This window comes from Carassius auratus, chromosome 1 (genome assembly GCF_003368295.1).
Source record: "Carassius auratus strain Wakin chromosome 1, ASM336829v1, whole genome shotgun sequence".
Classification (NCBI taxonomy): domain Eukaryota; kingdom Metazoa; phylum Chordata; class Actinopteri; order Cypriniformes; family Cyprinidae; genus Carassius; species Carassius auratus.
In genome coordinates, this window is record NC_039243.1 from 6,375,060 (window position 1) to 6,386,404 (window position 11,345).

At 36.5% G+C, this 11,345-nt stretch overlaps 1 protein-coding gene and 1 long non-coding RNA gene across 2 annotated transcripts; one reads left to right on the forward strand and one right to left on the reverse strand.

Moving 5' to 3' along the window:
• Positions 1-278: 278 nt before the first annotated feature.
• LOC113047188 (presenilin-2-like) lies at positions 279-5,902 on the reverse strand. Its single transcript, XM_026208550.1, has 11 exons — positions 5,754-5,902; positions 4,582-4,746; positions 4,234-4,442; positions 3,297-3,438; positions 3,065-3,132; positions 2,651-2,871; positions 1,999-2,097; positions 1,840-1,890; positions 1,580-1,699; positions 1,254-1,369; positions 279-1,139 (listed from the first exon to the last, which is right to left on the reverse strand). The coding sequence occupies exons 2-11, from the start codon at positions 4,711-4,713 to the stop codon at positions 984-986; spliced, it is 1,314 nt and encodes a 437-aa protein (XP_026064335.1). The 5' UTR covers positions 4,714-4,746; positions 5,754-5,902; the 3' UTR covers positions 279-983.
• A 465-nt stretch (positions 5,903-6,367) lies between these two features.
• Positions 6,368-10,824, forward strand: LOC113047347 (uncharacterized). Its single transcript, XR_003276248.1, has 3 exons — positions 6,368-6,602; positions 9,884-9,962; positions 10,251-10,824. It is a non-coding gene; the product is annotated as an uncharacterized LOC113047347 (long non-coding RNA).
• Positions 10,825-11,345: the final 521 nt, after the last annotated feature.

Below are 11,345 nucleotides of genomic sequence, written 5' to 3' on the forward strand. Positions count from 1 at the left end.
AAATATACTTTAAGGCCATTTTTACTACAGAAGTAAATGACAAACACTAGTATTAAAACATCTTTGCATTAACACTCTTCAGTCGCAGGACTTATAATTTCACTAAAACTGATCAAAACATTTTTACAAATGCTGCAGTTCGGTCTGGTTTGGTTTTTCTAGTTCAGTGTTATTCCTGTGTTTTTGAGGCTACTTAAACACAACATTTCCAAAACATTTATGTCTTTATGAATAAAATCACATTTCTCGAGATTGCGGTTTTGGTACCAATCATTTGCAGCAATCTGGAATTGTTAATGTGTTTTATTTTAGGTGTTATTTCTAGGCTTAGAACAATGTGCTGCAAACAAAATTAAACATTGTGAAATGTAATCGTAAATAAAAAATGAATATTTCTGAATATTAAATATATCACCCAGCCTTATGTAGGTCAAATCAAATATGCTGATCCAGGATCATATCCTGCTTGCCAAAATCATGATTTCAACCTGCCATAAAGTCAATGATTATAAAAATGAAATTATGCAGGAAAAATGATTTGTGTGATTAGTTTATTATGCTGTAACCGCTGACAAACCTACAGCACTCACTCAGAACATCAGCTGCATGTAAGCCACATATACAGACTACTGTCTCACGACTGAATCGAGCAGCAATCTGTTCTCCTCTGTAGAAGTTATTTATGAAAAAGAGCCTTTATTTACTGCATCAGTAAGTACAAAAGAAGAGTAAATCACTGTATATTCTTAAGAGCTGATGTGCAGCTTTTCAAAAAAAGCCAAAATGCCAATGCAAGGATGCATGAAAAAACAAATAAAATCGGTTTACTTGTTTTGACACATTTTACACGTTCATTCACTCACCTAGAGCGTATCAGAAATATCAGAAACCTTGCAGATTCATAGGAACTAAAAACCTATGAATCTCATTGAAACATAAAGACTGTTTTCTGATAAAGCCCTTCATGTGTCAGTGGGTTTCTGTCAGATGTAGTATTGGTGGGCTGCCAGACTGTCCATGAAGGGCCGTACCAGATTGTCCGTGGAGAAGTAGAAGACCAGGCCGAAGGTGATGGAGATGGGAAGAGCCGGCAGAGCCTTCTTGAAAATGGCCAGCAGGAGAAGCGTCAGGCACAGTCCCTGCAAAACAACCAGGACACAACATAACATCAGCCATTTCTTCTGCTCCGTTTCAAAACCAAGTGAGCTGTTCACATGCCATGATGGATCTCACATTGTAGTTGTGCTACTCACAATGAGAATGGCCACGAAACAGGCCAGTGTGGTGTTCCAGTCTCCTCCGTTGGCAGCCGCCTTTCCCACCAGGACACTGTAGAAGATGAAATCACCAAGACCCAGCTTCACCCCTCCTGTGAGACAGAAGACAACCAACAGGCATTTCAGCATATGACACTAGAATGAAAAATAGTTCAACCTATTTGTCAGGTTTCCTTTGATTCCCTGGGGCATTTTTAACTAGTTCACCTCATTGTCACTGGACATTCTCTACACAGTTAAGTATTATAAGCAAAGAATATGATCTGTATGACACTGAGGCTGTAGACACAGAAACCACATACGGTCTTCTTCAAGGTCCTCTTCTGCTGAAAACCGCCGCCTCCCTCCCAGAGCTGCATCATCCTCTGACTCCACCCCTTCCTGTGCCAGGGCTCCGCCCTCATTACGCTGCCTTTGATCAGCTGAGAGGACAACAACAGCTTATTCACCATTATCTAGGTTAAAGAGATTACATTCCACTTTCTAAACAAACAATTTCAAGGTCTTGGTAAAAAGTACTAAAATATTATTAAAGTGCTTGTAAAAAATTAATGCAGCTCACCAGAATTTGGATTACTAGAATCAGCCATTCCAACCATCCAAACCATGGCAGCTGAGAAAAAAAGACTTTGATTAGTGCATGACCCATCTTGACTGGACTTATCCCATATGTTGTGAGTCTGTATGCTGCATGTTCTGGGTTTCATTTTTCAGGATTTACATGAATATATGAGTGCAGGGAAAATTGGCTCGTTTCTTTCTTGAGCAGTCTCAACCAGCATCCTCAAAGGGCCTTTTGGAGAGAGTACCGCTATCAGATCTGGAAAATAAACACACAAACCGTGAAACAATCATGTGCACTAATCCCACAGATATGAGCATTTTCAGTGATAAAAAAAGAAGACATTTCTGTATCACTCCAGAAAAATACAAAATATATGTTCTGTACCTTTAAGAACTGAATTTTTAATGAGGGATACCAAAAATTACAATTCTGTTATAATGTACTCATGTTGTTCCTAAAATGTATGCGTTTCTTTCTTCTACAGAACATAAACGAATATATTCTGAAAGATGTTTGTAACCATAGGTGAAAAAATACAATGGAGGTCAATGGGAACCATAACTGTTAACAACATTCTTCACAGTATTATTTCATGTTCCACACAATAAAGAAAGTCAAAGAGGTTTGGAACAAGGGTGATTACAGTTTAAATCGTTACAGAATTTTCATTTGTGGTTTGATTAACCCCTGAAAGAAATAATAATCCTTGTTCTAAACGTGAACGAGAGTCACTGTATAGGATGTGACACAGAAGTTGAAGAACAAATGCAGAAGCAGGTGGTTTGTGGTCAATCTTCTGGCACCATACCATATATGGAGATGGCTCCCAGTATGACCCATGCTGACCATTCGGGCAGGTATTTGATGAAGATGAGAGCCATGAGGGCACTGATGATAATGAGGTACGCCTGCTGCAGCTGCAACGGCCCTTTCCAGTGAATGCAGATCATTCCCACTACGCCGAAATTCCAGATGATCATCGCTAACGTTGGGTAGTCCATTGCCACATTATACGTCTTGAACACCTCGCTGAAAAGGGTTTGACAACACATTTGAATCAACTAAATCAAATCAAATGATTTGGCAAAAATCATAATCATTATATTGATTCCAATAGTTCCAAATTCTGTTATTCTGCTTCTTTAATGTATTGAAGGTGATTATTCAAACATTGTGATCATGACACAATGTTACAAGAAAGCAAAGCTCAGCAGAATCTCACCCCAGATACATGAAGCTGAACCAGAAGAGCAACATCAGTGAAGACAGAATCAGCCAGCCATGAATGAACTGCACACACACACACACACACACACACACAGATAAACACCTCAGAAAACACAGCTAGGATTTTTAGAACCAGACTGGACTAGTTTAGTTATAGTGTTATAATCATAAAGTCCCAGTCAAAACCACAGAACTCTATAGTGTGGTAGTAATAAAGAGGATCTCACTTTATAGCAGCGATACTTATAAAGCACCACCAGTATTATCGTCATGAAGACAATGACACTGATCATGACGATGGTGTTGAGGAACGAGTTCAAGAGCCTCTGACCGACAGAGTTCGGATCCTCTTCGAACGGCGTGTAGATACTGCAATACACACACACACACCATGACTTCACTGCATACATATTTGCTTCTCTGTAAAGGACTGACTGAAATAAGAAAACTCTGTCATCATTCATTCACCCTCAAATCTGTTTTTGGTTTGTTACTTGTTTTGAGACACATCCTACATAGCATAACTATGATGATAAGAATATTAGTATTTTATACATTTTATAATATTATTAAAATAGTATTAAAAACAAAAAAAGGAAATGAAAGCATTTTTTACATTTAAAAAAGAATTGAATATTATTTTAAATTAAAATAAATTAAAATTCTTCTAAGGCAGTAAAAATGAAAAACATCTTTCTTTGATTTTAATTATTTTTGTTCTTTTATTTTTTATATGATGTGTTTAACATTATAATAAAAAAACATAATGCTAAAAAACATTTTACTTTTTATTAAATAATGCATTTCAATAGCAATATCGTATAGACCAGTAAACAGCATTTCTGGATCTGGATCTACCAAAATCAGTTAATATTATAAGATACTTTCATATTTAACTTTTTTCTGTGGCTAAGATGGGTACAATAATGTTAAATCATGCTTCGACTTGTGCTGTTTAGTGCTCAACATTAATTATTTTAATGTTATGGCTGATAACTTCTGATATTTTAGATTGTTTTATTTTTGTTTTTTTTAAGATGAAATATACCTTCTAAAACTAAATTCCATGGAAAAATAACAGCATATAAGTTTTGAACGCCATGATGATGAATAACAAATGACAGATTTTTTCATTTTTGGCTGAACAGGTAACAAAGCACGTACAGCCGCTGTGAGGTCTTCTCCGAGTAGAAACTGACGGACTTGATTGTTGCCACCACGACCACCATGCAGAGCGTGACGGGGATGAAGAGCATGATGACGTGCTTAGCACCATATTTGAGGGTCAGCTCCTCTTCCTCTCCCTCAGGAGTGGCCGCTCTCTCTTGCTCCACCGGCCCTGGCTCGTCCAAACCTGAGCTGACTGACCTCCGCTGCGGGATTAAAGGAGAGGATGAGGAAAAATTTGATTTGTGGATCAGGATACGGATCATCAGACGCAATGTAACAACTCTATATAAGCACACGTCAAGCTTTTTCAAAAGAGAGGAAGGAGAACTCATGTCCACTTACCTGTTTGCTGTCTGTTTCCTGGGGGAGAGACATATCATGATCTTGGTTGTACGAGGGGATGGTTGGGCTTTCACACTGGACCAGAGCAGACCTCTCGTTGTAGGAGTCCTCTTCACTGTCCGAGGTATTCATGAAGAGAAGGTGACAGAAGCCAAATGCCCAGAGCTACAACAAGTGCATCACGCCAGATGAATAAGTGTCAGCATCATAGAAAAACAACAGTAACACCACAGTTTCATTTTTTGTGGACTTTAGCATGATAGTAATGCCTTGTGGCATGGTTTATGAAAAAGATAATACTATACTAGTATAGTGGAAATATATATATATATATAACTGAACTCTTTTGAAGTGCTTTTTCTTGATGCACTAATAATTATTTTAATGTCATGGCAAATAATTGATAAATGACTGAAATTATACACTCATTATCTGCTATAAAAACAAGTCAACTGTAAGTCAGTAACTGATATGCTGCTGATATATTGTGTTTCTCTAGTGTTTCTTTAGGGATGAAATATGATAGATTGGAGCTTCAGTGTGAACACTTTTATGAAACGGACAAAAGAAAATAGATTTTAAAATATCCAACTGTATCGGCTAAATGTTCAAATCATATGTTAATAAGACATTACCATCTTATCAATGTTCCATAATAGTACTACTGTTCTTCAATAAATGGATTACAAATTAAAGACAGAAAAAACGTGGATCTTTTAAAACGAATAATAATCTTTGGGACAAAAACACGCGTTTATCCCCATTTACAATGACTGTAAACCGCCCCTGCTCTTACTCATTATACTGTCATATTCTAATAATGTTCCACAAAACCACATCAAATCATGTATCATGGTCTATGTCTGCCCAACACTAGCACAGTGTTATTTACACCCCGGACGCGAGCGGAGAGGCAAAATACTATAGAACTTATTATAATCAGTGACGCAGTCTACACTGGAAGCCGCGCGACAATCCCCGACAAAACACTGCTGCTGCTGCGTTCTATTTATGACGTATTGACACACATTTCAAGTGATTTTCAACGGTCGCTTTGTCGCGTCCAGACAGATTTAAATGACACCGGTGTATGTGTCTGGAAACCCAGCTCCTCCCCGCGTCTGAAGTAAAACCACATCTGATGAAGCGTACAGGTGAGAATAATGAAATACCTTCAAATACGACCGTATTTACATGAATGACAATCCAGCAGCGATTTTTGCAGAAAGACTCCGTCAAAACATCGCGAATCCCAATGAGGAAGTGATGCCGATCAGCTGATCCTCACCACCCCACGTGAGGCTGGAGCGCGTGACGTCAACTGACCACATTTCAGCAAATCTATACATTAAAAAGCTCAAAAAGGATATTTTCTCTAGTTGCTCTTTTCTGTGACACCTCTGATGAAACTGTAGTTCATCTTTTTTGGTATTATCCTTTTACGAAAATGTTTTGGCAAGATGTTTTAGGATTTATTAGGTCTGAAATCTCTAATGAATGTGTGTTGTATTGGCAGAATGTGGTCTTAGGCTTTGTTGATTTTGACCAATCTAAAAATGTCATTTTTATGTGATTAATCTGATTTTGATTCTAGCAAAATTCCATATTCACACTGAAAAAAGTCTAACATTGCTGTTATTCGTTTAATGTGTATTTTGTCGTTGAAATAGCTTAAAATTATTGTTTTTTTCATTTAAACTAAACGTTTTAGTTTATATTTATGGTTGAATCCATTTTTTTTACATGGATACAATATGATTTGCAGCGGGACATTAAACTGAATTTATTCATTTAATCAAAGCAATTTTATTAAATTAAGCATGGTTTGCACATGCGCATTGCTGAGTTGGAGTTCCGCTCTCTGACCACCTGACCTGTTTATTTAAAGAATTTAAAACAAAAAAAAAACGTCCGTTACAGTTGAACTGTGTGTTAAGCGGCGGCTGCAGTAACTTACACTCCAACAGACCCCTCCAGGCTGGCTGAGAGACACAGAAGAACTACGAGCAACCCTGAAGAAGGTAAAATAATCAACTTTGTATACCCTTAATGTTTATTTATTTTTTTCTTTCAATTAAAGTTTTACCTGACTGGCCTTGACTCGTAATTTCATCATTCACGCTCGATAGTATGTAACTATCACTAGGATATCACTATTATTTCTAAATGCATAATTATGCTAGACATTTTTTTCCCGCTGAATTTCTGACACTTGAAATGCAGTAGTAAATCCCCAGGTTCAAGCTTCAAACTTCATGGATGCAAACAGCGCGCTTTTCGACACCTCCCGCTTTTTTCGCGTCAGTCTGCATGACTTGTGTGAATCGTGCAGTTCTGAGAGGTTCTGATTATAATTTCACAAAGTCATCTGAAGTCATTCCATAGCTTAATCTGAGGGACAGAATTATATTTAGATCATTAAATTACAGTTTACGGAAACTCGTCTTCCCTCTCCCTGCGGCTGTCAATCATTCTCCATTTTATATTCAAACCGCGCGCCTCGTCCGTTACAGCAGGATCGAGCAGGATACACGGTAAAACTCTCTCCAATATGATATATTCACATTATGATGCTTGATCTGTAGATAAAGGGCTGTGGATTTGCATAAAATGATTATTTTGTTGGAGTTTTATGCTGTTTTAAAAACGACTCGCCACCGTGTGTCTGTTAGATCACACATTACAAGAACTATGAATTGGCATCAAACCAACAATAAATGGAATTTAAAACCGTGAAGAAACAAATGATCGATAAACTGTTGGACAGATATACACGAGGATTTGTGCGCTCGACATTTCTTCGCTTTGTGCCGTGAACGAATCGTTCGATTTAACCGGTTCTTCTTAGTGAACCGTTTGAACCAGTTCACCAAATCGAACTGAATCGTTTGAAACGATTCACGTCTCCAATAAGCATTAATCCACAAATGACTTAAGCTGTTAACTTTTTTGATGTGGCTGACACTCCCTCTGAGTTCAAACAAACCAATATCCCAGTGTAATTCATTTACTCAAACAGTACACTGACTGAACTGCTGTGAAGAGAGAATTGAAGATGAACACCGAGCCAGATTACAAACGAACACGCCCACTGCTGGAGCGGTTCTCTTTCTCGAGTCAAGAACCAGTTGCATCAGTTTAGTGATGGGATTTATGGCTCTTTGAGGGGATCCGGATCTTCGCGATCCGTTCCTTTCAAAGAGCCGTTCAAAAGAATGGCTCTTTTGGCTCTTTTTAAATATTTAGTCAGTTTTAAGAAGCCAGCTTGGGAGCATCTCAGTTTATCCTGGAAATAATCACTGGGAGGTATTATGAGGTGAGATTTGTAGTCAAATAATTAAAGCTCAGATATCACACACCAATATCCGAGTTTGAATTATTCTGAAATATTGATTATTACCTCATTTCTCATGTGTGGACTATATTCCATAGGGTTGCACAAATCCCTCTGCTTAGACAGTGACATCATTATTTTGATTTACCTTTAGTACAAAGTGTGTGTGTGTGTGTGTGTGTGTGTGTGTGTGTGTGTAAAACTACGTTGACTTATGTTATTCATACAATACCTACTCACAAATAAACATAAAAAACAAAGCCGGCTGCAATGAATTTCTGTGCAAAACAGCTTTTACTACAAACACTTCCACACAAGAACATTGTTATCACACAAGAACATTTTGATAGAAAACTATTTTTTTTTTAAAGTAGATAAAATTAGAATAAATAAAATGGAAATGTCTACATACTACATACTATTACTACTGTAAACTTTGCAAATAGGACATCAGCCCCTTCAAGTCAATGAACAATAACAAAGTGGGCTGCAATGAATGTCTGTGGAAAACAGCTTTTAGTGAAAAATTTCTATACAAGTAGAGTATCACAAAAGAACATTTTTAATGATTTTAAAATAAGTTTTAAATGAACACAAAATGCAATGTAAATGCATGCACAACTAATAACTAATATCATCACGCTATAAAGGGTTGGCCTGCGCTGGGTGCGCCCCTCCCCCTATAACTGTTCTGTCTCCTGGAGGAGCTCATTTGTATGAATCTGTGTGAAACACGTATAGGAAAAAAGAACGATAGAAAGAACGGCTCCTCTCCAGTCGCGACTCGGCTCCCATCGTTCATGTTTATGAGCCGTTCAAAAGAATCGGTTCGTTCGCGAACGTCACAACTCTACATCAGTTTTCCGATCAGCAGTACGTACACTGAACCGAGAATCGTTTCTGTCGGACACGTCCGATTTGATAACCGATGAGCTGATGATACTGCGCATGCATGATTCAGCGTGAAGCAGACTGACACACAGAGCGTCTGAACTGAACTGGTTCTTTTGTTATTGATTCTGACCTGGCGAAACGTAAGTTTATTTCATAACAAATACATTGCAATAAATTATGTATAGTAAGTGGATTACGATTTCAGCCCTTATAACATCTAATTTATTTACTTTATATCTTCAAGACTTAAATCCTCATGCACATTATTGCTGTTACTGTATTCGGTGTGTTGTTGCAAAACTTAATTGTAAACTTTCCATGATTATGAGGTTTTTAACTGACTAAAGTTATGATTACGGACTTTATATTTGATAGACTTCTCTAATGACGTCAATACGTTGAGCGTAAAAGAACAGATGGACTGGGTTGTTTTTTTTTTTTTTTGACAGGTTTCTGCAGAGCAAAAGTGGGCATTTATCACCTTGTGAGTGTTTTCAAACTGCTGGGTGTTTCTAAATCATGCAATTAAAATGATCACCCTTACCCAACCCCACCTCTAAACCTAACATCACTATGACATTAGCCAATCAGGTATCATGGTGTAAAAACACCCTGATTTGGTAACTCCCATTACATTCCTGCAGAGACCTATGCTGTTTTTTTTTCAACCGTTTTATTGAATCGAACTGCCCAAAATACTTTTTGACTCCATTTTACATGTGTTTGCATCCCTGAAACTCTGAAACTTGACTAATGGTAATGGTTACTTATGCTATCAATAGCTAAAGGTCCTATGTGATCTTTTATTTACACTCCTATTTATCTTGTGTTCAGTATTTATCAGCCATAATATTACAAGGCGCAGCTATTTGTATCTGGTAATGTTAGTTTGCTACACTATTAACAGCATTTACATGTGGTAGAAATTTACCAAAATTTTAGCCAGCTTTCCTAAAATCATAAAATAAAGTATAAATCTATTAATGTTAAATGTTGGGTATTCTTAATTTGTGTATGATGTTAGTAGTTAACACACTTTGATGGCTGAAACTTAAATCATGTTTTCTCTTTCAGCTTCAGGGAAGCAGCCACCAATCAGCTGTTCCTGCTGTGCAAATTATTTGGAATCTCCTGCCAGTGATCGTTGCTTGTGGTAAGTTCTATTTCCAATGTCATGAGGACGTTTGTGATAATTAGGCATCCTAAAGTGTAAAATTTTCTCTCATCTGGGAAGTTGTCTACCAGATCTACTAAGTAAAACTAGATCATCACTTTTAATTTAGTCACATCCCTTGTAATGAACATTTGATTATTTTGATTTGCTAATGAAATGTTTTGTTTTGAAAGTTTAGATTATATAAGAGCTTGGCACATTATGATCTAACATGAAATCGGGAGATTTTCTGAAATTATAACATATTTTCTTTCTTTGTTTGTGCAGGATAATGAGGTTGAAGAACTGGAGCAGACAACCATGGCGATCTTTATCACTGGGAAAGAGGATCCTCTCCATCCACCTAAAGACATTAAAATTGTTGTCGAAGGAAAAGAGGTCCTGAACGAGTTGCCATCGGTTGCTGGGCTCATATATACACTAAACCTAAAATATCCAAAAAGGCTACAGTTCACCTTTGAATTTGTGCAAAAGGTCCTGATGGAGCTTGATGGAATAAAGATGACCCCAAAAGTCACTAGACTGACCACCCAGCTGTACAGGGATTAATTGTATAATTGCATAATTGTTACATTTTATTGTGTTTTTACAGCCAAAACTTTAGATCCTTTTAATAAAAAGGTTGTACTAACAAGGCTGCATTTTCACTGCAGCATTTACAAATTTGGCTGCCCAAGTTCGATGGCTACCAGGTACAAAGGTTGAATAAGGCCAAGTCTTATGAACAACTGAAGAGACTGATTGCAGTGTTTCAAGTATTTCTGCTGTCAATCTTCATACATTTGAAGCAAATGTTCAATGTTGTGAGTTTATTGAACAATAAATGTGTTCTAAAGGAAAAGTGTTCTGAGTAGTCATTGATTAAAATGTATTGAAATCATTAATTAAATAAAATAATTAATTTAATCGGACCTATAAAAATTAGTTTGTTCCAAACTAAAATAATTAATTTAATTTAACCTATACATATTAGTTTAGTTGGTTTGTTCTAATTTAAAAAAATTAGTTTGTTCCAACCTAAAATAATTAGATTGATCAACCTTTAAAAAGTGGTTTGCATGGATTTAAAATTTTCAAGTTAAACTAAATTAAATTATTTACATTGAGTCAATGTCAAATGTTTCGTGTGATTGATTACTTCAATTTTTTTAAGTTGATACAAGGTTTTTATTTTTTCAGTGCATAAATCTAAATATCTTAATGCTAAACCTCTCTTTCTTATATTTGTGAAAGAACTTGAAAAATACTTATTCTCAATTAATTTGTATGAGAACAAAAAAAGCCTTAAAAACATTATCTATTTGTAACTCTTTTCCTTTTTTCAGTGTCATGTAATTCTCATAATTTGTTCATGTTTAATTT